General features: G+C 43.4%; 1 protein-coding gene across 5 annotated transcripts in view; it reads left to right on the forward strand.

Annotated features, from left to right (window-relative positions):
- Window positions 1-25,843, forward strand: part of LOC106584470 (SRSF protein kinase 2) — an 88,639-nt gene that overhangs the window by 20,647 nt on the left and 42,149 nt on the right. Inside the window, exon 1 of one of the 5 annotated variants that reach the window (XM_045706005.2) lies at window positions 9,422-10,064. The exons of the other annotated variants lie outside the window; for them this stretch is intronic. Within the exon in view, the coding sequence (XP_045561961.2) occupies window positions 10,027-10,064 (38 nt within the window). The 5' untranslated portion in view covers window positions 9,422-10,026. Of the gene's footprint in view, window positions 1-9,421; window positions 10,065-25,843 lie in introns of those variants that run through there. 5 annotated transcript variants of the gene reach the window in all.

Raw genomic sequence — 25,843 nt, forward strand, 5'->3', positions numbered from 1 at the left:
GTGAGAGAGAGTGTGTGAGAGAGAGAGTGTGAGGGAGAGTGTGTGTATGAGAGCTTGCAACAGGTGTAGACTAACAGTGAAATTGTTACTTATGGACCCTTCCCAACAATACAGAGAGAAAAAAAGAATAGAAAAATAATAACAGGAGAATTAAATACACAATGAGTAACAGTAACAAGATATTCTAGACTAAGTGTTTTGATCATTTTCAAATGTAGTAACATGTCAATGTAGAATTTACAACCCTTTACATGATACCGTAGAAGCAGTGTTCTGATAGTAGTGGGGATACCTTGGCAAACATGTCAGAGTGGTCATAAAATCAAACAAAAGTTTATTGGTCCTGTGAAAATCCATACAAATCATTAAAAGGTTATATAGGATGAGCCATGACTAGAATACAGTATATACATATCAAGTGGGTGAAACCGTAGTGGTGACTGTTAAACAGTCTGATGACCTGAAGATAGAAGCTGTTTCTCAGTCTCTCAGTCCCAGCTTTGATGCACCTGTACTGCCTCTGCCTTCTGGATGGTAGCGGGGTGAACAGGCCGTGGTTCGGGTGGCTGAGGTCTTTGATGATCTTCTTGGCCTTCCTGTGACACCGGGTGCTGTAGATGTTCTGGAGGGCAGGCAGTGTTCCCCCGGTGATGCGTTGGGCTGACAGCACCACCCTCTGGAGAGCCCTGTGGTTCTGGAGGATGCAATTGCCGTACCAGGCGGTGATATAGCCTGACAGGATGCTCTCAATGGTGCATCTGTAGAAATTTGTTAGGGTCCTAGGGGCCAAGCCGGATTTCTTCAGCCTCCTGAGACGCTGCAGGAACTTGAAGCTCGATGTGGATGGGGGTGTGCTGTCTCCTGTAGTCTACGATCAGCTCCATCGTTTTGTTGACATTGAGAGAGAGGTTATTTTCCTGGCACCACTCCGCCAGGGAGCCCACCTCCTCCCTGTAGGCTGTCTCGTTGTTGTTGATAATCAAGCCTACCACTGTTGTGTCGTCAGCAAACTTGATGGTTGAGTTGGAGACGTGCATGGCCATGCAGTCATGGGTGAACAGGGAGTAAAGGAGGGGGCTGAGCACGCACCCCTGTGGGGCTCACGTGTTGAGGATCAGTGTGGCGCAAATGTTGTTGCCTACCTACATCACTTGGGGTCGGCCCGTCAGGAAGTCCAGGACCCAGTTGCTCAAGGAGGGTTTCAGACCCAGCCTCTGAGCTTAGTGATGAGCTTGACCACACACCATACCTTCCTGTGTAGTGTCCTGACTACAGCAGTAGTTCCCTGATCCTGGTACAGAATATACAGGGTTTCTTCCTCCCATATCGACTGATACCGTTTAATTCAATAATTAAAAAAGACAATACAAGTAAAAGTTGAGTATTAAAAATGTTATGCCGAGTGCCAGTTCTCTTTCCATTCAGAGACATCAGTATCAAGCCTGTGTGTCAGTCTGTGTGTCAGTCTGGACATCATCAAATCACATTGTATTGGTCACATACACATGTTTAGTAGATGTTATTGCGGGTGTAGCGAAATGCTTGCGTGTCTCCATGTGCTGCCTCAATGTTTCTGTGAACACATACTGTACACACACCGTCACTGTTGTATTACCAATGGCAGTTAGGGATAGGTGATATCTGACACACACATATATACTATGCTGAAGTTTGACCAAGTCAGACTAAATGTCCCTAATTGTGTTCTCCACCTCTACACAACGGTTGGTGGGCAGGCAAGAGGTGAGACTGGAGGTGAGGTCTATGCCAAGGTCCCATCAAGTGTAGCAGCATAGATCAGCTCCTGGCCCCTCATCAAAGATACTGGCCAGTCACACACACACACACACACACACACACACACACACACACACACACACACACACACACACACACACACACACACACACACACTCACACAGACACACCGAGCACTGATTATATTATAAATGGTGGTTATGATTAGCCTGGTGGAACCAACCTGATTACTGCATTCACCTTTCTATTTCACTTCAGATATCATCAAATGTGAAGTGAAATACAATGGTGAACACAGCGATCAGGCTGGTCCCACCAGGCTAGGTTATGCCCTAGACATTATATGCATCTAAGAAGTAAAAAATAAGCAACAAATAATGTCAGTTTACATGAATTACTTTTCACAATTGTGTTATCAAATGTATCAAAGTAATGAAGTGAGTTACCTTCTGTATTTGTACAAATGATGAGCCTGTGAAAACTGTTGTCGCTGACAGGTGAATGTTGCTGTCTGGATGCTTGCCAACGTGTGACTGGCTGTTCTATTCATAGGAACGCTCACAGCGAGGGCCTGTCTGCATGATGCTGATGAGGGCCCCCTTGCTGGTCTTCTCTATGCTGCATGTTCGGCTGCAAACTGGACTTCTCTCGAACAACTGCAGCAGGCAGTCTTATGAGGTGGTGTTGGGAGGGTCTGTGACAGGCTGATATAATTGCATTTTGTTCTAAAGAAAGGACAACGCTTTTTGCTAATACACTACCCAGTCAAAATGACTACTAGCTGTATCTGCTTGGCTGGGGAATTAGCCCACTATTTTATCAAGCTGGGTATTTTTTAACACAACTTTTCACACTTCACATAATACACATTACCTGTAGTTGTTGATGAAGCTGTCTGTGTCATCAGTGCAGTCAGGAAGACTCGGCCAACAATGGAGGAGTTGTTGGCTGTCTGTCACAAGGGTACACTTTTATTCTGAGGTATTACTTGACAAGCTGTGAAAATAGCAAGTGAACAGTGAATTAAATTATTTTTCGAGGTCGCTAAACCATTGCAATCACATTGCTGGACATGTTATGATACCCACCTTTGCTCCTTCTGGTAGGAAGGAGTTCATGACCAGGGGATTAGTCTGGCACCCAGCTGTGCACTTTGTCTAACAGAAAAACAAGGTCAATGAGTGTTGTCATCCCTCAATTATAAACATCTCGAGAAATAACGTAATCTTGTATGGAAGCAAATGATATGCTTTACAGATGTAGACTGACTGGCTCCAGATTAGATTAGATTCCGGCCGGTGACGCCGTTACACTATGCAACTAACTGTGACTTGTTTTGCTATGGCCCTGTTTTGTTTTGTTTAGGTTGTTTCTGCTAGTTAGTACACTTTTGTAGTCAGACATGAATTAGCTAGTACACCCATAGCTGCATCCGATATTTATTTGTGCCCTAGACATGGGTTGCACCTCGGAGGCTAATGTGACTGTTTCATCTAAATTACACTAACTTAGAGGGGAAATACGATGACGTTGCTAAAGTAGGCAAATAATTAGTAGGGAAAACTTTGCCATTATGATATTGTCAAGTTTACTTTAGAGAGATGGCAAGGTTGCCATTACTGTTACAAGCTAGCAAAGATGGTCAAAAATAGCTTGCCATGTTAATGTTAGCGAGCTAAAATACGGTAGTCCCCTCAATCTTAGTTAGCTGGATAAAATTATACCGCATCTAAAGTCAATCTGGCGACATCACAATCATGCCAAAAGTTTTCCTACGTATAATTTGCCTTCTTTTGAAATGTTATCGTGTTTCCAAGTCAAATCCGAGTTGTATTGCTAGGTAAGCTAGGTAGGTATGTAGCTAGCTAGCTAACAACAGCTATGCTACCAATGATAATGATAATAATTATCAAAATATAGCTACATATACAGATACATAACCAGCAGTCAATGGCAGGTATCATTAACTACATTCAGCCACGGATGGTCTGGGGGATGGAACATAATTACAAATAATTTGTAGACTGCAAATTGACCACAAGGAGCCCAAACAGATATAATATTTGACTAAAACATAATAATTTAAACCTTGCTTACATTTGTATATGAGCACGTGTCTCTCTATTATGCGTGGGAGTCAGTGATGATGAAGGAGAACAATTTAGCTTTTCTCCATGACCATGGCCTTATTTCTATTACAGCATGTTGGATGACTGTCATTCATTTTCCATTCACCCAGTTCAATGTAACGTCAATAGGTTTAGGCTACTACATGAAACTCAGATTTTCCCTATACCCATCATGAGTTTGCTACAACCTAGCCTATAAATGAAAGTTTACAAAGTAGGTGCACACAGGTTGAGAGAAGAATTTGAGATGAAAGACAGTAACTCATGGACAGACAGTAACCCATTCGATACCGCCTTGCACGCTCTTGCCTGCATCTAGCTTATCTAGGGTGTGAACATTAGTCCACAGTTTCAAAAGAGTTTCTATTGGACAAATTTGGGTATTTTTATCACTGTTTTGTTTGCTTCCGTGTAAGAAACATTTTTCGACAGAATCGGCGGAATGAATATACACCCTTGATCACTCATAAACACAGTACACTTTCATAGCAGCCACGTTGTATTCCATCTCACCTCTATGTACTCTCCTCTTCTCAGCTTTTCCCTTCTTTTGTGGACTTCAATGAACAACATATCAGCTGTCTGTGACCAGGCGAAAAAACCTTTCCAAGCCAAACCAGGTTAAATAAAGGTGAAATTAAATGTTATATAAATGTCATAATCGCTACACACAGCCTATATCGTTGTCCCCATATTAGCTAAAGTAATATCCTAGTCAACATAGCTAATATAACTAATGTGTTAGTAAACCAGCTACAATCATGTAGTAACATTACAGTTAATAGTTAGTAAGCAGTTACACCAGCGGGCCCCAGTGGCAATAAATTAATAAAACCAAAAGCTTACCTTGACTTGGAAGAGTTACAGTGTTGTGTCGGATAGTCATAGCCAGCTAGCTAACATAGCATCCCTTTGTTTGAGCTGGGTGTTTGAGTAACTAAACTAGCCAGCTGCATTTGGTAGCTAAGTAAGTGAAACTGAAAGTGAAATTTTTTTGACAATCTCTCTCTTGCTTCTCCTTAATTTTTGAAGAAATTCATTTGTGGAAATTGTTCAACTATTGTCTTTCTCTCTCTTTGAGTCAACTACTCACCACATTTTATGCACTGCAGTGCTAGCATTCTCTGATCCTTTGATTGGGTGGACAACATGTCAGTTCATGTTGCAAGAGCTCTGATAGGTTGTAGGACGTCCTCCAATAGTTGTCATAATTACTGTGTAAGTCTATGGATGGGGGTGAGAACCAAGAGCCTCCTAGGTTTTGTACTGAAGTCAATGTACCAAGAGGAGGACGGAAGCTAGCTGTCCTCCGGCTACACCATGGTGCAACCCTACAGAGTGCTGTTAAGGCTACTGTAGACCTTCATTGCATAACAGTGTGTTTTAATCAATTATTTGGTGACTTGAATATATTTAGTATGGTTTTATCTAAAAAGGATAACTTTTACAATTTTTATGAAATTCACTGAGGAGGATGGTCCTCCCATTCTTCCTCTGAGGAGCCTACAGATTAGAAACATTTAAATCACTTGGAGTGGATTTACTGGTGTTTTTACAGTCGTTTATGTCCAACAATGAAAATATATATACAGTTGAAGTCAGAAGTTTACATATATCTTAGCCAAATACATTTAAACTCAGTTTTTCACAATTCCTGACATTTAATCCAAGGAGGTTCAGTTAGGTTCACCACTTTATTTTAAGAATGTGAAATGTCAGAATAATAGTAGAGTATGATTTATTTAAGTTTTATTTCTTTCATCACATTCCCAGTAGGTCAGAAGTTGACACACTCAATTGGTATAGCCTTCCCTGTAGCTCAGTTGGTAGAGCATGGTGTTTGCAACGCCAGGGTTGTGGGTTTGATTCCCATGGGGGGCCAGCACAGAAAAAATGAAATGAAATGTATGCATTCACTACTGTAAGTCGCTCTGGATAAGAGCATCTGCTAAATGACTAAAATGTAAATGTAAAATGTAGTATTTGGTATCATTTCCTTTAAATAGTTTAACTTGGGTCAAACGTTTCAGGTAGCCTTCCACAAGCTTCCCACAATAAGTTGGATGAATTTTGGCCCATTCCTCCTGACAGAGCTGGTGAAACTGAGTCAGGTTTGTAGGCCTCCTTGCTCGCACACACGTTTTCAGTTCTGCCCACAAATTTTCTATAGGATTGAGGTCAGGGCTTTGTGATGGCCACTCCAATACTTTGACTTTGTTGTGCTTAAGCCATTTTGCCACAACTTTGGAAGTATGCTTGGGGTCATTGCCCATTTGGAAGACTCACTTACGACCAAGCTTTAACTTCCTGACTGATGTCTTGGGATGTTGCTTCAATATAGCCACATCATTTTCTTTCCTCATGATGCATCTATTTTGTGAAGTGCACCAGTCCCTCCTGCAGCAAAGCACCCACACAACATGATGCTACCACCCCTGTGCTTCACGGTTGGGATGGTGTTCTTCAACTTGCAAGCCTCCCCCTGTTTCCTCCAAACATAACGATGGTCATTATGGTCATCACTATTTTTGTTTCATCAGACCAGAGGACATTTCTCCAAATAGTACGATCTTTGCATGGGCATGCAAACCATAGTTGTTGGCTGTGCATCCTGCTGGAAGTCTACGTTCAAAATATACTAATCTTCAACCCTAGCTGGAAGAGTGCATTGCATGGGTCTTTTCAGTTTCAAACAGCCGTGATCCTTTGAATGCATTGGTTGGGGGTGATGAAACAACAGAGCCCCATTCAATGAAGGGAAGCGAAGTAGACGGAGGGGCGATTTGCACATGAAGCTTGGCTAAAGGGGGGATGACTTGTTGACATAAATGTAATCCAAACCCAACCTTCATTTACTCGTTGTGACGCTCTGAGTTTCCACATTTTGACACTAGAATAAATGTTTCTCACTCCTTTTGATGCCACATAGTCCGTTGTCAAAGGGATTCGTTGTTTTTTAAGGGCAGTCACTCTTTAAAACGGGTGACATGTCTTTAGTCTCAGTTCTTTCCCTCCTTTATGGAAATATGTACCATCAGCTGTGTGTAGTGGAGGGGGGTCCTAGGCTCTATTAGTAATACAATGAGATGATCAGCTATGAGGCTGCATAGTGACTTAGAGTAGTGTTTACACCCCTGTTGGCCCACAGCCACAGAGAAGGAGGACAATTGGATGGGTCACTCTCATGTTTACTTAATTGTAATCCTTTTTTAGTGTGTGGTGTTATACATGTGTTATATGCTGTGTGTGTGTGTGTGTGTCCGTGCGTGCGTGCATGGATGTTTGCATGTGTGTGTGTTTCCGATTCTTATCTGAGCATGTTAAATCTCACACTTTTAGAGGCAGATATGCATGTCCTCAGATTTATGATTAAATGATCATACCACCACACAACACTAGTCTCATTCATACAGAGCTTTTGTTCATGTGCTAATGCTAGAACTATACCGTTTCACCAAAAGATGTGTATATATACTAGATGACTGACAGGGGGCGATGTGTTGAAGCCCCAGGCCTCCATCTTGGCACTCTCCCACCATTGTAAAAATTATTTTGGAAACTATGGAAATGCATTTATTAATATTTATATTTGTTTTTGCCACGTTTATTCTATTACAGACACCTTCGCCACTTGGGAAAATAAAAAATTATATTATGTGAGCAAAAAATATTTAAAAGAGTATATCTTTTTTTAAGTTCTAATGTTACTGTCACCACTACAACAAAAATAATACTTAAATACATGTAATTTTGTCCTTGAAGAATTTAATTGAAATACTGTAGAATTCCATTCATTCCTATGGAAGACTGATTCTTCTGGGGAGTGCTAATATGGCTGACCAGTGGCTTCAAAGCCTCTCATTGGCCAATGCATAGCATCAGCAATTCATGTTTTTTTCATCATCGGTTTCACCCAGGGCTAATATCTACTGGAAAGCCTTTTACTTTCTCTGTAGCCTATGTTTCATGAACTTTAAAGTACATGTGCATTATGCAATGGTTTTGCCTGACCCAAATGTTTTTGTAAAGCTTGAATACATTCAGCAGCGTGTGTGAGTTTGTGTGTGCCGTGGGTATGTGTTTGTACAGACAGTACAGACTCTTACCTGCTCATGCAATTCCATTGTGTGCAAACGGAGGGTGGCAAGTCAGTAACCGTAACCTCAGAATCACACACACACACACACCACACACACACACACACACACACACACACACACACACACACACACACACACAGCTACCTGGACTATTTGCATAGACCCCCCTTTTTTACACTGCTGCTACTTGCTGTTTATTATCTGTGCATAGTAATTTTACCTCTACCTACATGTACATTGGCCAGGTCGCAATTGTAAATGAGAACTTGTTCTCAACTTGCCTACCTGGTTAAATAAAGGTGAAATAAAAAATACAAAAAAAAATAAAAAATGTAGTGTACATATTACCTCAATTACCTGGACTAACCTGTACACCCGCACATTGACTCGGTACAGGTACCCCCTGTATGTAGCCTCATTATTGTTATTTTATTGTGTTACCTTTTTTACTTATATTTTCTTAACTCTTATTTTATAAAAACTGAATTGTTGGTTAAAGGCTTGTAAGTTAGCATTTCACGGTAAGGTCTACACCTGTTATATTCGGCGCATGAGAGAGCGAGAGAGTGATGGGGGAGGACAGTAGAGCCATGGGGGAGGACAGTAGAGCCATGGGGGAGGACAGTAGAGCCATGGGGGAGGACAGTAGAGCCATGGGGGAGGAGAGTAGAGCCATGGGGGAGGAGAGTAGAGCCATGGGGGAGGACAGTAGAGCCATGGGGGAGGACAGTAGAGCCATGGGGGAGGACAGTAGAGCCATGGGGGAGGAGAGTAGAGCCATGGGGGAGGAGAGTAGAGCCATGGGGGAGGAGAGTAGAGCCATGGGGGAGGACAGTAGAGCCATGGGGGAGGAGAGTAGAGCCATGGGGGAGGACAGTAGAGCCATGGGGGAGGACAGTAGAGCCATGGGGGAGGAGAGTAGAGCCATGGGGGAGGACAGTAGAGCCATGGGGGAGGACAGTAGAGCCATGGGGGAGGACAGTAGAGCCATGGGGGAGGACAGTAGAGCCATGGGGGAGGACAGTAGAGAGAGACCCCCCATCATGACACCCTCTGGCTACCTCTCTATTTGCTGTTCTCTCATGTAGAAATATACCCGTCTGCTGGGAGAGAGAGGGAATGTAGAGAGAAAAGATCATTACAACCATACACATTACAACCATAGAGGCAGAAAAGACATCGGAAAATGGATTGAGAGACAACGAGAGAAAAGAGGGGGGAGAAGAGGAGGATGGCAGATAGAGAGAGGGGGAGTCAGATCTGTGTGGCGTTGCCCCGAGATACAGGATGTCGTAATAAGGCAGAGGGAAGGAGCAAGGTCCGGACCACGCAGGGAGAGGGGTAGGAGAGACCTCAAGGAGAAGTGGTTTGGTTTCCCATTGGTCCTAGCCCTCCCACCCCCCTCTCTCTGTCAGGCAGTGGTTTGTTCCAGTTCGCTCTGGGCTCTGTTGTTGTGCAGAGCTGCAGAAGGCCTGCTAGAGCCAGCTACTGCACTGCTGCTGTTTTGGAAAGAGAGAGAGAGAGAAAGGGAGAGAGAGAGTGAAAAGGAGGAGGAGGACAGACAAAGCGGGTTGAGTCTGTGGGAGCTTGTGTGTTCATTTCATCACCATTTAAGAACCAACCAAGGAGGACAGAGAACAGAAGGAAAGAGAGTGAAAAACGACTCTGAAAAAGCGAAAGTGAAATAGAGGGTGAAGGAGGTAAAGGAAGGGAGGAAGCTGGGTCTGAGGAAAGGCGTCTGACATTGCTTGTCTCGCTTCACACGCAGGAAGGTTTCTGCTCAGCCAGCCCACAGCTGCTTTTTTCCCCCTACTACTCTTGGAGCGTTGTCCTCCATCCTTTCTTCTCCTCTGAGCAAGAGGAGGAGAGCTAGAAGGAGAAAAGGAGGAGGAGGAGGGGAGGCAGCCCCCCCTCCCCCTTACACAGACACGGCACAGAACGAAGGGAGAGAGAGAGAGAGAGAAGCAGAGAAAAGAGAGCCTGTTCCTTGCCGTCTCTCTGTCGTCCCTCGGCGAGCGAGCGGCTAACAGGCACCGCTCATGTCCATGAACTCAGAGAAATCCTCGTCCCCCGAAAGGTAACATGTCCTCCCCTGTCCCTCCGTCCGTCCGTCTCTGCCATGCATTCTGTCTGGCTGACTGTCATTCTGTCTTCTGCTCCAGAATTCCCCCATATCCTTCCCTCCCTCCCTCCCTCCCACCCTCCTTCCTTCTCTCTCTATCCATCTGTCTCTCCGTCTATCCTTATCTCTGTCCATCTCTAGCTGGTTGTCGTCTGCTGTTGTTTGTAGAGGGTGCAGTGTGCTGACACGGTGAGGAAAAAGGCGCAGTGGTCAATTGTTCATGCTGATGTAGCTTTTCATACAGCCAGTGGAAAAACAACAGCACAGCCACCCGATCAAACCATCTGTGTGTGTGTCTGTCTGTATGATGATGGCTGCTCCTGCTAAGACTATGAGGGACTCAGCATATCTGTCAACATGTCAACATTAGCACAGCCACTAGCACATCTCAGCAGGACAAAACATTCACACTTCAAATTCCCAACACATCACCAGCAGCACATCTCAAAACACATGAAAGACAACAACCGAACATCAGACCTCGCACAACCATCCCCCCCCAAAAATGGAATAAAATGTGGTTGTTCGCGTACACATATTTTGGAGATGTTCTTGCAGGTGCAGCGAAATGCTTATGTTTCTAACACCAACAGTGGGGTAATACCTAACAATACAAAACACAAATCAAACAAATGTAAATTAAGAAATTAAGAAATATCAAAACGAGCAATGTCAGAGTCTGGAATATAAGTGTGTGTGTGTGTGTGTGTGTGTGTGTGTGGTGTGTGTGTGTGTGTGTGTGTGTGTGTGTGTGTGTGTGTGTGTGTGTGTGTGTGTGTGTGTGTGTGTGTGTGTGTGTGTGTACAGTTGAAGTTGGAAGTTTACATACACTTAGGTCGGAGTCATTAAAACTTGTTTTTCAACCACTCCACAAATTTCTTGTTAACAAACTATAGTTTTGGCAAGTCGGTTAGGACATCTACTTTGTGCATGACACAAGTAATTTTTCAACAATTGTTTACAGACAGATTATTTAACTTATATTTCACTGTATCACAATTCCAGTGGGTCAGTAGTTTACATACACTAAGTTGACTGTGCCTTTAAACAGCTTGGGAAATTCCAGAAAATGATGTCATGGCTTTAGAAGCTTCTGATAGGCTAATTGATGTAATTTGAGTCAATTGGAGGTGTTTCTGTGGATGTATTTCAAGGCCTACCTTCAAATTCAGTGCCTCTTTACTTGACATATTGGGAAAACCAGAAGAAATCAGCCAAGACCTCAGAAAATAAATTGTAGACCTCCACAAGTATGGTTCATCCTTGGGAGCAGTTTCCAAACACCTGAAGGTACCACCTACATCTGTACAAAACAATAGTACGCAAGTATAAACACCATGGGACCATGGAGCCGTCATACCGCGCAGGAAGGAGACGTGTTCTGTCTCATTTTAAAAGGGCAATTGATCGTTATAAAACCCTTTTGCAATTATGTTAGCACAGTTGAAAACTGTTGTGCTGATTTAAAGAAGCTATAAAACTGGCCTTCTTTGGACTAGTTGAGTATCTGGAGCATCAGCATTTGTGGGTTCGATTACAGGCTCAAAATGGCTAGAAACAAAGAACTTTCTTCTGAAACTCGTCAGTCTATTCTTGTTCTGAGAAACGACGGCTATTCATGTGAGAATTTGCCAAGAAACTGAAGATCTCCTTCAACGCTGTGTACTACTCCCTTCACCCAACAGCACAAACTGTCTCTAACCAGAATAGAAAGAGGAGTGGGAGGCCCCGGTGCACAACTGCGCAAGAGGACAAGTACATTAGAATGTCTAGTTTGAGAAACAGATGCCTCAAGTCCTCAACTGACAGTTTCATTAAATAGTACCCGCAAAACACCAGTCTCAACGTCAACAGTGAAGAGGCGACTCCGGGATGCTGGCCTTCTAGGCAGAGTTGCAAAGAAAAAGCTATATCTCAGACTGGCCAATAAAAATAAAAGATTAAGATGGGCAAAAGAACACAGACACTGAAGAGAGGAACTCTGCCTAGAAGTCCAGCATCCAGGAGTTGTCTCTTCCCTGTTGACGTTGAAACTGGTGTTTTGCGGGTTCTATATTTAATATTTAATATTCTTCAAAGTAGCCACCCTTTGCCTTGATGACAGCTTTGCACATGCTTGGCATTCTCTCAACCAGCTTCACCTGGAATTATTTTCCAACAGTCGTGAAGGTGTTCCCACATATGCTGAGCTCTTGTTGGATGCTTTTCCTTCACTCTGCTCTCCTACTTACGCTAAACCATCTCAATTGTGTTGAGGTAGGGTGATTGTGGAGGCCAGGCCATCTGATGCAGCACTCCATCACTCTCCTTCTTGGTCAAATTGCCCTTACACAGCCTGGAGGTGTGTTGGGTCATTGTCCTGTTGAAAAACAAATGATAGTCCCACTAAGAGCACACCAGATGGGATGGCGTATCGCTGCAGAATGCCTTCTGTATTCATTATGGTATGAGGTTGGTTGGTTTGCAGAGCCTTCCCCAAACCATAGCCCTAAACTTAACCACTTGGAATTAATGCCTAAACTGTTAACATTGTGAGCTGTTTCTGTTTTTTAAACCCTGTAACAGTGCAGAACTAACTCTGATACCATGAGGAATTAATGCGTCAAAAATAGACGGTCATCCATAATACGTCGAATTTCGAAGAAGAACTATGAGCTCTTGTTGCAGTTTAAGAAGGCATCCAGAATGTGCTTGTTAATGGCATAACAAAGCCGGCTTATATTATGCCTAATGCATTATCAGTGATATACAATGCAATATGAGTATCTATGCCAACATACTTGCCGCATACGGTATACAAGTGTATTAATGGTAATATGTGAGCAGGTTTATATGGGCTAATGTATTTGTGTAGGAGGGCAGAGTATTTGAAGTGTATCAGCAATAGGCCTATTCATTATTATGTTTTATATCATCTCATCTGAGAGCTTTATCTGGATATCTGTGCCAAATCACTGTATCGCGCCTGTGTTTAGGGTATCATTGCTTTATTATTAAAGTACCATCTGGGCCAGAGGAACACACACACACACACACACACACACACACACACACACACACACACACACACACACACACACACACACACACACACTGCTCAGTTAGATTGAGCTAAACTGTGATAGCCATCAGTCAGTTGAGCTGACTAGCTGAGACACCAGCAGTGGGAGCAGCCTATCTACTTCTGTGTGAATTAGGATGGGGGATAGATAGAGGGGAAGGCTAGAGGGAGGGATGGGAGAAGAGCTGTGAGCGTAATGATGCTTTGCCTCTGACACTTTTTTTTTTTTAAAGCAGCAGACAGGCAGATTTTGATGACGGCTGTTGTGTAAGATGGCACTAGAGGCATGGCAGGGGAAAGGAGGTAGAACTGGTTCTCGATCAGATATCTTTCTTTCATCCCTAATGGTTATGATGATTATTGTGACCAGGTAATCTGACCCTAGATCTGTGGTTAGGGAGAACTACTAAGGACTGTACCTCGAGCCATGGCAGGGATGGATGCAGCTGGGAAGGAAGGGATTAGGGGAGGTTGGAGAAGGGTGTGCGCTTTGACATCTGAGGGTTTCAGTATGTGTTTGTGTTGTTTGGTTGCAGTCTTTGTTCTATAACAGAATGTAACTGTAATGTACTGTTGTATTAGTCCACAGCTGAGCTGGGGTGTTGGTGGCATGATGTTCTACATGGATGGGGTCGGGTGTTTGTGTCTGGACTGCAGTGTTTGGTTTGAGAGAAAAAGTGGCAAGAGAAACAGAGAGAAGGAGAAAGCTAAAGAGACAGAGAGAGGGAGACAGAGAGAGGGAGAAAGCTAAAGAGACAGAGAGAGGGAGACAGAGAGAGGGAGAAAGCTAAAGAGACAGAGAGACAGAGGGAGAGAAGGCTAAAGAGACATAGAGGGAGAAAGCTAAAGAGAGAGAGAAGGAGACAGAAAGGGAGAAAGCTAAAGAGACAGAAAGGGAGAAAGCTAAAGAGACAGGGGGAGAAAGCTAAAGAGACAGGGGGAGAAAGCTAAAGAGACAGGGGGAGAAAGCTAAAGAGACAGGGGGAGAAAGCTAAAGAGACAGAAAGGGAGAAAGCTAAAGAGACAGAAAGGGAGAAAGCTAAAGAGACAGAAAGGGAGAAAGCTAAAGAGACAGGGGGAGAAAGCTAAAGAGACAGGGGGAGAAAGCTAAAGAGACAGGGGGAGAAAGCTAAAGAGACAGGGGGAGAAAGCTAAAGAGACAGGGGGAGAAAGCTAAAGAGACAGAAAGGGAGAAAGCTAAAGAGACAGAAAGGGAGAAAGCTAAAGAGACAGGGGGAGAAAGCTAAAGAGACAGAAAGGGAGAAAGCTAAAGAGACAGGGGGAGAAAGCTAAAGAGACAGGGGGAGAAAGCTAAAGAGACAGAAAGGGAGAAAGCTAAAGAGACAGAAAGGGAGAAAGCTAAAGAGACAGAAAGGGAGAAAGCTAAAGAGACAGAAAGGGAGAAAGCTAAAGAGACAGAAAGGGAGAAAGCTAAAGAGACAGGGGGAGAAAGCTAAAGAGACAGAAAGGGAGAAAGCTAAAGAGACAGGGGGAGAAAGCTAAAGAGACAGGGGGAGAAAGCTAAAGAGACAGGGGGAGAAAGCTAAAGAGACAGAAAGGGAGAAAGCTAAAGAGACAGAAAGGGAGAAAGCTAAAGAGACAGGGGGAGAAAGCTAAAGAGACAGGGGGAGAAAGCTAAAGAGACAGAAAGGGAGAAAGCTAAAGAGACAGAAAGGGAGAAAGCTAAAGAGACAGGGGGAGAAAGCTAAAGAGACAGGGGGAGAAAGCTAAAGAGACAGGGGGAGAAAGCTAAAGAGACAGAAAGGGAGAAAGCTAAAGAGACAGGGGGAGAAAGCTAAAGAGACAGGGGGAGAAAGCTAAAGAGACAGGGGGAGAAAGCTAAAGAGACAGAAAGGGAGAAAGCTAAAGAGACAGGGGGAGAAAGCTAAAGAGACAGAAAGGGAGAAAGCTAAAGAGACAGAAAGGGAGAAAGCTAAAGAGACAGGGGGAGAAAGCTAAAGAGACAGGGGGAGAAAGCTAAAGAGACAGGGGGAGAAAGCTAAAGAGACAGAAAGGGAGAAAGCTAAAGAGACAGAAAGGGAGAAAGCTAAAGAGACAGGGGGAGAAAGCTAAAGAGACAGAAAGGGAGAAAGTTAAAGAGACAGAAAGGGAGAAAGCTAAAGAGACAGGGGGAGAAAGCTAAAGAGACAGGGGGAGAAAGCTAAAGAGACAGAAAGGGAGAAAGCTAAAGAGACAGGGGGAGAAAGCTAAAGAGACAGGGGGAGAAAGCTAAAGAGACAGAAAGGGAGAAAGCTAAAGAGACAGAAAGGGAGAAAGCTAAAGAGACAGAAGGGGAGAAAGCTAAAGAGACAGGGGGAGAAAGCTAAAGAGACAGAAAGGGAGAAAGCTAAAGAGACAGAAAGGGAGAAAGCTAAAGAGACAGAAGGGGAGAAAGCTAAAGAGACAGAAAGGGAGAAAGCTAAAGAGACAGGGGGAGAAAGCTAAAGAGACAGGGGGAGAAAGCTAAAGAGACAGGGGGAGAAAGCTAAAGAGACAGAAAGGGAGAAAGCTAAAGAGACAGGGGGAGAAAGCTAAAGAGACAGGGGGAGAAAGCTAAAGAGACAGAAAGGGAGAAAGCTAAAGAGACAGAAAGGGAGAAAGCTAAAGAGACAGAAAGGGAGAAAGCTAAAGAGACAGGGGGAGAAAGCTAAAGAGACAGGGGGAGAAAGCTAAAGAGACAGAAAGGGAGAAAGCTAAAGAGACAGGGGGAGAAAGCTAAAGAGACAGGGGGAGAAAGCTAAAGAGACAGGGGGAGAAAGCTAAAGAGACAGGGGGAGAAAGCTAAAGAGACAGGGGGAGAAAGCTAAAGAGACAGAAAGGGAGAAAGCTAAAGAGACAGGGGGAGAAAGCTAAAGAGACAGGGGGAGAAAGCTAAAGAGACAGAAAGGGAGAAAGCTAAAGAGACAGGGGGAGAAAGCTAAAGAGACAGAAAGGGAGAAAGCTAAAGAGACAGGGGGAGAAAGCTAAAGAGACAGGGGGAGAAAGCTAAAGAGACAGGGGGAGAAAGCTAAAGAGACAGGGGGAGAAAGCTAAAGAGACAGAAAGGGAGAAAGCTAAAGAGACAGGGGGAGAAAGCTAAAGAGACAGGGGGAGAAAGCTAAAGAGACAGAAAGGGAGAAAGCTAAAGAGACAGGAAGGGAGAAAGCTAAAGAGACAGAAAGGGAGAAAGCTAAAGAGACAGGGGGAGAAAGCTAAAGAGACAGGGGGAGAAAGCTAAAGAGACAGAAAGGGAGAAAGCTAAAGAGACAGGGGGAGAAAGCTAAAGAGACAGGGGGAGAAAGCTAAAGAGACAGAAAGGGAGAAAGCTAAAGAGACAGGGGGAGAAAGCTAAAGAGACAGAAATAAAGAGGCAGATTCCTGTCATTAGTCCTGTCTGTGGGTTACCTCATTGTGGTGTAGGGCTGTTACTTAAGTGATAATGCCCGAGAAGCCAGTGTTTGGAGGATATATTGGCACAGGTGTTGTTAGGCCTGAGATGAAGTTGAGGGATGGCAAACCGTGCCAATATATCCAACGGGTTACCAACATATTCAAATAATGATTGACATATTTTCATTCAAAACTGATACATTTATTCATACTAGTTCATCCTTCCACAAGATATAGTCCTGACATTAGGGTTGCTAGAGGTGCTGCTCAGTCGTTCAGTCTTTTTGTTCTGTATCTATGGGCGCGTCCCAGTCATTTGTTCTAAATGTTCCATTGCCATACTGGCTGGCAACGTTTTTATCCCTTGCTTGTTAGCGAGCCAACTACGGCTAACTTACAGTCACATCAGAAAGAGCAGCCAGAATAAAAGCGAAGTAGCTGCATTTGTTTAAGCTGTTTTGTAGTGACATTTATCGGGATACATCCATAACAATGAGCTAATGAGGCGTGATTTCGCCTGGCGTAGAAAGTGTGCTCATTCGTCAGGACACTGTTGTTCAGAGGAGCTAGGCAACAACACAGCTACAGTAACACGATCACTTCAAACTGAAGCTGGAAAGACTGCAAATTAGCTGTGTTTCGTTTGACCTTTTTTCAACAGATTTTTTTTTTTTTGTATATATCCATAAAAATGATGCCAGCTGATTCATGATTTCGACCGTCTGAGAAACGCTGCCTGCCTTTCTGTCTTGTCCCGACTCCCGACACGTTCATTACTATGGGACAGCCGGAGATCCAATTTGAATATTGAAACAATGTTGCAAATGTTGGAGACAGACAGCAAGGTTTATACAAATCTCCACTGTTGAAAACCAATTGTTAGTCTAAAAGAAATGTGAGATAATGTCTAGATTATTTTTATAGTGGAGATCAAGTTTATAAATAGCCTGGCTGGGCTGATGATACAGTGGTTTGCGCAGTCAGATGGAACAGAGTAAATAGGCATTTTATCGTCATATATTTAGCCGGTGGGAACTCGTTGAATAGACACTAGCTGGAATGCGGTTTTAACCAGTCAGTATTCGTGGTTAGAGCCGTTGTATAAAGCCTGACACCTGCAGCCTCTGTGAAAGCTTCTGTCAGCCACTGAGCTTGCAGGGTATACACCTCTGTGAAAGGTTCTGTCAGCCACTGAGCTTGCAGGGTATACACCTCTGTGAAAGGTTCTGTAAGCCACTGAGCTTGCAGGGTATACACCTCTGTGAAAGGTTCTGTCAGCCACTGAGCTTGCAGGGTATATACCTCTGTGAAAGGTTCTGTCAGCCACTGAGCTTGCAGGGTATACACCTCTGTGAAAGGTTCTGTCAGCCACTGAGCTTGCAGGGTATACATCTCTGTGAAAGGTTCTGTCAGCCACTGAGCTTGCAGGGTATACACCTCTGTGAAAGCTTCTGTCAGCCACTGAGCGTGCAGGGTATACACCTCTGTGAAAGGTTCTGTCAGCCACTGAGCTTGCAGGGTATACACCTCTGTGAAAGGTTCTGTCAGCCACTGAGCTTGCAGGGTATACATCTCTGTGAAAGGTTCTGTCAGCCAATGAGCTTGCAGGGTATACATCTCTGTGAAAGGTTCTGTCAGCCACTGAGCTTGCAGGGTATACACCTCTGTGAAAGGTTCTGTCAGCCACTGAGCGTGCAGGGTATACATCTCTGTGAAAGGTTCTGTCAGCCACTGAGCTTGCAGGGTATACATCTCTGTGAAAGGTTCTGTCAGCCACTGAGCTTGCAGGGTATACATCTCTGTGAAAGGTTCTGTCAGCCACTGAGCTTGCAGGGTATACACCTCTGTGAAAGCTTCTGTCAGCCACTGAGCTTGCAGGGTATACACCTCTGTATATGTGTGTCACACAGCCGAGCAGTTGGACTTTGATTTCACAGTATGCTATGCCTTTGCATAAATGTATATGATTGACGTTTGTGACTGTATGAATGAGACTGGTAGCTCTCTAGTCTAGTGTGTGTGTGTGTGTGTGTGTGTGTGTGTGTGTGTGTGTGTGTGTGTGTGTGTGTGTGATCTACATCCGAGACAGAATATGATATGGAGGTTTATTGAATAGTTTGGGGTAGGCCTTGTCTCTGAGGAATGCTCCTCAGAGCCAGATGCTGATGACAGGTTGCCCTGTGCTGCCAGTTAATAGGTGAATGACATTCTGCACACTTTCTAATGGCAAAGAGGAGGAGAGACATGACGCTATCCTGGTGAGGTAACATTATTAAATACCTGCTTTGTGGATGGGATAACATGGACACTCCCATATCAATACCTGCTATGCTTATGAGGTACCATAATAAACACTACAATGGATACCTGCTATGCTTATGAGGTACCATAATAAACACTACAATGGATACCTGCTATGCTTATGAGGTACCATAATAAACACTACAATGGATACCTGCTATGCTTATGAGGTACCATAATAAACACTACAATGGATACCTGCTATGCTTATGAGGTACCATAATAAACACTACAAAGGATACCTGCTATGCTTATGAGGTACCATAATAAACACTACAATGGATACCTGCTATGCTTATGAGGTACCATAATAAACACTACAATGGATACCTGCTATGCTTATGAGTGAGATGGGAAGCAATGTGAATTATAGAGTTTAAGACTGCTCTTTAGCACACCAGTATTTCTACTTGCACATCCTCATCTGCACATCTATCACTCCAGTGTTAATTGCTAAATTGTAATTACTTCGCCACTATGGCCTATTTATTGCCTTACCTCCTAACTCCATTTGCACACACAGTATATAGATTTTTCTATTGTGTTATTGACTGTACATTTGATTATATCATGTGTAATTCTGTGTTGTTTTTGTCACACTGCTTTGCTTTATCTTGACCAGGCCTACCTGGTGAAATAAAAAGATCAGCCTTACTGATTGAACTTTCGTAAATACATTTGTGTTTTTCTGTGAAACCTTTCTGTGTTAGTGTGTTGTGAGTGGGTGGTGTGTGTTTCTGTGAGATCCCCTGTGTGTCCATGCGTGCCTGCCATGGCCCCCACGTGAGATTGGATAAGCCACTGTGTTTTTACTGTGATTACTGGAGCTGCCACTCAGAGAGTGAGAGTGAGAGTCCACACAAAGGGACACCAGTGATAGACAGAATGGTGTCAGCTCCTCCCACCTTCACGACAGTGGCTGTTTGAATCATCAGAAAGTCAGGACCAGACAGCACAGTCCTAGGCCACATCGCATTGGTTCTAGTCAGCAAGCCTCCTTTCCAAATCACCGCTGATCTGACACGAGTTGATAGCCAGTGAAGGTCAGACACAGACAGAAACCGAGACAAACGCTACATCCCAAGAATCTCAAACAGCCTACTTCCCTCTTCTCATGTGCCCTCGACCACTTATCTGAAATAAGATTATAAGACTAAGGGAAAATGAAATGAGACAAGAAGAGGCTGTCGAAATAGAGTATTGGACCTCAGCCAGCCGCCCATGAGCCCAGCGCCCAGTCAGCCCAGAAGCAGCAGCTGCAGTCACATCTGGAGCCGCCATGATCCCTCACATACCGACAGTCCATTCTTTTCTCCCTCCATCTTCAGCCTGCAGTGTGACCCACATTACATCACTACACCCAGGCTGGCTGCTTCATAGATTTGCCACAATAGCATAGCAGCTAATGAAGCATGATATACTGTAGTGCCAGCGACTAGCAAGGGCATATGCCGGACCCCGTTAGCCTCAATGCATGGTCCCGACCCCCCCCCTCTTTGTTTCTCTCACTCTGTGTCTGCAGCATCCCTCTCTTGGCTTCCCTCTCTCTCTTTGTAACTCTGTGTTGTTGTATGTGTCAAACTGCTTTCCTTTATCTTGGCCAGGTCTCAGTTGCAAATGAGAACTTGTTCTCAACTAGCCTACCTGGCTGAATAAAGGTGAATTAAAACTGTCTGGCCAGCTGCCATCTCTGTTTCCATTTCTCTCTCTATCTAGCTATATGTATCTCTTTGTCTATATTCTCTCTCTCTCTCTCTCTCTGTCCTGTCGTCTCTGTCCTGTCGTCTCTGTCCTGTGTGTGTTAGAAGGGTCAGTAGCAGACCAGACATGGCTCAACTGGCCTCTGTCTGTAGCAGCAGAAGAAGTGATTGTTGTCTGTCAGCTAGTGCCAGTCTGTATACTCAAAGGGCTTGGCGAATTACAATTGGACAGTCTTTTCTATGTATTCTCATTTTAAATGTGTCTGAGCTGGGAACATGGGAAGCGTTGAGTCAAACAGGGCCTTGAGCAGAATGAACCAGACACACCGCACAACACCCCAGAGGATTGGTCATGTGATGTGGCTTTAATGACCTGATCTACAGGATGAGTCACATACAGGTCGCAAGGGTTCAAGAGTCCAGTGTTAAATGGGATGGTTGGGGGACAGAGATGTTCTACCATAGCCTTAGCGCCAGTCTGTTTGTGCTATTATGCCAACTCCTCACTCACTGTCAATATGAGGCCTTCCTTACACAGCACAGTCATATATCCAACCTCTGTTCAATCGTCTATAGAGGATTTCTCATCGGCTCTGTCCATGTCATGATCACGTTATGAAGAATCACGTTTGAAAATATATTTTGGCATCTGCCTGAGTAACAGGCCTGCTCTTATAATTATAAAGGTCTGGCATCGTGATCATCCAAACTATTCCCTTTTCCCTCCCCTTCTGCTGTACTTGAAATGGTTAGTTTGTGTGTGTTAGTGCACTCTCTCTCTATCTCTCTCTCTCTCTCGCTCTCTCTCTCTTTCGCTCTCCTCTCTCCTCTTCATACTAGATTACGGAAACATAATTTATAGATCGGCAGGTAAGAGTGCTCTCGAGCGGCTAGATGTTCTTTACCATTCGGCCATCAGATTTGCCACCAATGCCCCTTATAGGACACATCACTGCACTCTATACTCCTCTGTAAACTGGTCATATCTGTATACCTGTCGCAAGACCCACTGGTTGATGCTTAGTTATAAAACCCTCTTAGGCTTCACTCCCCCCTATCTAAGATATCTACTGCAGCCCTCATCCTCCACATACAACACCCGTTCTGCCAGTCACATTCTGTTAAAGGTCCCCAAAGCAAACACATCCCTGAGTTGCTCCTCTTTTCAGTTCAGTGCAGCTAGCGACTGGAACGAGCTGCAACAAACACTCAAACTGGACAGTTTTATCTCAATCTCTTCATTCAAAGACTCAATCATGGACATTCTTCCAGAGAGTTGTGGTTGCTTTGCATGATGTATTGTTGTCTCTACGTTCTTGCCCTTTGTGCTGTTGTATGTGCCCAATAATGTTTGTACAATGTTTTGTGCTGCTACCATGTTGTGTTGCTACCACGCTGTTTTTATGTTGTGTTGCTACCACGCTGTTTTTATGTTGTGTTGCTACCACGCTGTTTTTATGTTGTGTTGCTACCACACTGTTTTTATGTTGTTGCTACCATGTTGTTTTTATGTTGTGTTGCTACCATGCTGTTTTTATGTTGTGTTGCTACCACGCTGTTTTTATGTTGTTGCTACCATGTTGTTTTTACGTTGTGTTGCTACCATGCTGTTTTTATGTTGTGTTGCTACCATGTTGTTTTTATGTTGTGTTGCTACCATGCTGTTTTTACGTTGTGTTGCTACCATGCTGTTTTTATGTTGTGTTGCTACCATGCTGTTTTTATGTTGTGTTGCTACCACGCTGTTTTATGTTGTGTTGCTACCACGCTGTTTTTATGTTGTGTTGCTACCATGTTGTTTTTATGTTGTGTTTCTACCATGCTGTTTATGTTGTGTTGCTACCATGCTGTTTTTATGTTGTGTTGCTACCATGCTGTTTTTATGTTGTGTTGCTACCATGTTGTTTTTATGTTGTGTTTCTACCATGCTGTTTATGTTGTGTTGCTACCATGTTGTTTTTATGTTGTGTTTCTACCATGCTGTTTATGTTGTGTTGCTACCATGCTGTTTTTATGTTGTGTTGCTACCACGCTGTTTTTATGTTGTGTTGCTACCATGTTGTTTTTATGTTGTGTTTCTACCATGCTGTTTATGTTGTGTTGCTACCATGCTGTTTTTATGTTGTGTTGCTACCATGCTGTTTTTATGTTGTGTTGCTACCACGCTGTTTTTATGTTGTGTTGCTACCACGCTATTTTTATGTTGTGTTGCTACCACGCTGTTTTATGTTGTGTTGCTACCATGCTGTTTTATGTTGTGTTGCTACCATGCTGTTTTATGTTGTGTTGCTACCACGCTGTTTTTATGTTGTGTTGCTACCACGCTGTTTTTATGTTGTTGCTACCATGCTGTTTTATGTTGTGTTGCTACCACGCTGTTTTTATGTTGTGTTGCTACCATGTTGTTTTTATGTTGTGTTGCTACCACGCTGTTTTTATGTTGTGTTGCTACCACGCTGTTTTTATGTTGTGTTGCTACCATGTTGTTTTTATGTTGTGTTGCTACCATGCTGTTTTTATGTTGTGTTGCTACCACGCTGTTTTTATGTTGTGTTGCTACCACGCTGTTTTTATGTTGTGTTGCTACCATGTTGTTTTTATGTTGTGTTGCTACCACGCTGTTTTTATGTTGTGTTGCTACCACGCTGTTTTTATGTTGTGTTGCTACCACGCTGTTTTTATGTTGTGTTGCTACCATGCTGTTTTTATGTTGTGTTGCTACCATGCTGTTTTTATGTTGTGTTGCTACCACGCTGTTTTTATGTTGTGTTGCTACCATGCTGTTTTTATGTTGTGTTGCTACCACGCTGTTTTTATGTTGTGTTGCTACCACGCTGTTTTTATGTTGTGTTGCTACCACGCTGTTTTTATGTTGTGTTGCTACCACGCTGTTTTTATGTTGTGTTGCTACCACGCTGTTTTTATGTTGTTGCTACCATGTTGTTTTTATGTTGTGTTGCTACCATGCTGTTTTTATGTTGTGTTGCTACCACGCTGTTTTTATGTTGTTGCTACCATGTTGTTTTTACGTTGTGTTGCTACCATGCTGTTTTTATGTTGTGTTGCTACCATGTTGTTTTTATGTTGTGTTGCTACTATGTTGTTTTTATGTTGTGTTGCTACCATGTTGTTTTTATGTTGTGTTTCTACCATGCTGTTTATGTTGTGTTGCTACCATGTTGTTTTTATGTTGTGTTTCTACCATGCTGTTTATGTTGTGTTGCTACCATGCTGTTTTTATGTTGTGTTGCTACCATGCTGTTTTTATGTTGTGTTGCTACCACGCTGTTTTTATGTTGTGTTGCTACCACGCTATTTTTATGTTGTGTTGCTACCACGCTGTTTTATGTTGTGTTGCTACCATGCTGTTTTATGTTGTGTTGCTACCATGCTGTTTTATGTTGTGTTGCTACCACGCTGTTTTTATGTTGTGTTGCTACCACGCTGTTTTTATGTTGTTGCTACCATGCTGTTTTATGTTGTGTTGCTACCACGCTGTTTTTATGTTGTGTTGCTACCATGTTGTTTTTATGTTGTGTTGCTACCACGCTGTTTTTATGTTGTGTTGCTACCACGCTGTTTTTATGTTGTGTTGCTACCATGTTGTTTTTATGTTGTGTTGCTACCATGCTGTTTTTATGTTGTGTTGCTACCACGCTGTTTTTATGTTGTGTTGCTACCACGCTGTTTTTATGTTGTGTTGCTACCATGTTGTTTTTATGTTGTGTTGCTACCACGCTGTTTTTATGTTGTGTTGCTACCACGCTGTTTTTATGTTGTGTTGCTACCACGCTGTTTTTATGTTGTGTTGCTACCATGCTGTTTTTATGTTGTGTTGCTACCATGCTGTTTTTATGTTGTGTTGCTACCACGCTGTTTTTATGTTGTGTTGCTACCATGCTGTTTTTATGTTGTGTTGCTACCACGCTGTTTTTATGTTGTGTTGCTACCACGCTCTTTTTATGTTGTGTTGCTACCACGCTCTTTTTATGTTGTGTTGCTACCACGCTCTTTTTATGTTGTGTTGCTACCACGCTCTTTTTATGTTGTGTTGCTACCACGCTGTTTTTATGTTGTGTTGCTACCATGCTGTGCTGTCATGTGTTGCTACCACGCTGTGTTGTTGTCTTAGGTCTCTCTTTTTGTAGTGTTGTGGTGTCTCTCTTGTCATGATGTGTGTTTTGTCCTACATTTTTATTTTTAATCCCAGCCCCTGTCCCCACAGGAGCCCTTTTGCCTCTTGGTAGACTCATTGTAAATAAGAATTTGTTTTTAACTGACTTGCCTAGTTAAATAAAGGTTAAATACAAATAAATAAATACAAATAAAATCTCTCTCACTTCTCTTCCTGTCCTTCTTTTAGTTTCTCTCTCTTCTCTTTGTCATCTGAGGTTCTCTTATATCTGACTGGTTTTCAGGTACTGGAGGTGGTGGTGGTGAAGGTGGTGCCGGTGGGGGTGATGGATGAGGGGGTGGTAGTGGAGGTGGTGCCAGTGCTAGAGATTATGCCGGTGGTGCCGGTGGAGGTAGTACACGTACCACATCTAACAATCAGCTAGAATATCAAAATCAAATATCATTTTATTTGTCACATGCGCCGAATACAACCGGTGTAGACTTTACCGTGAAATGCTTACTTACAAGCTCTTAACCAACAATGCAGAGTTAAAAAGTAAGAATATTTGCACACACAATAAATAACAATAACGAGGCTATATACAAGGAGTACCGGTACTGAGTCAATGTGCTGGGGGTACGAGGTAGTTGAGGTAATTGAGGTAATATTATGTACATGTAGGTAGGGGTAAAAGTGACTAGGCAATCAGGATAGATAATAAACAGAGTAGCAGCAACAAGTGTGAAAGTGTGTCTGGGTATGTGTGGCGTCAATATGCATGTGTGTGTTTGTTTTGTGTGTGTGTGAGAGAGAGCTCTTTACAGATTAGGACAGTAGGGGTAAACGCTGGGTTAGCAGAGACCTAATATCTGGGCTGACATAGCTGCTGTATTAACACACTGGAATGATAATGGTCTGTTTGTTTGATAGTTTCTGTGTGTGTGTGTCAGCTTGTGTGTGTGTGTGTGTCAGCTTGTGTGTGTGTCAGCTTGTGTGTGTGAATGTGAGTTCTTTCATGTGTGTGTGCGTGCGTCTGCGTGCGTGTGTGTGTGTGCTGTCCCAGGTGGCTGTAAGTGCCCAGCATGAGGGTCTACTATACAGCTCTTTGATCCCCCCCCCCTGATCCCCCCTCCCAGAGACACAGCCCCATAGTTCCAGAGATCCACCGGACACACAGAGTAGAAAC

The sequence above is a fragment of the Salmo salar genome, chromosome 23 (assembly GCF_965601325.2).
Source record: "Salmo salar chromosome 23, fSalSal1, whole genome shotgun sequence".
Taxonomy (NCBI): Eukaryota; Metazoa; Chordata; class Actinopteri; order Salmoniformes; family Salmonidae; genus Salmo; species Salmo salar.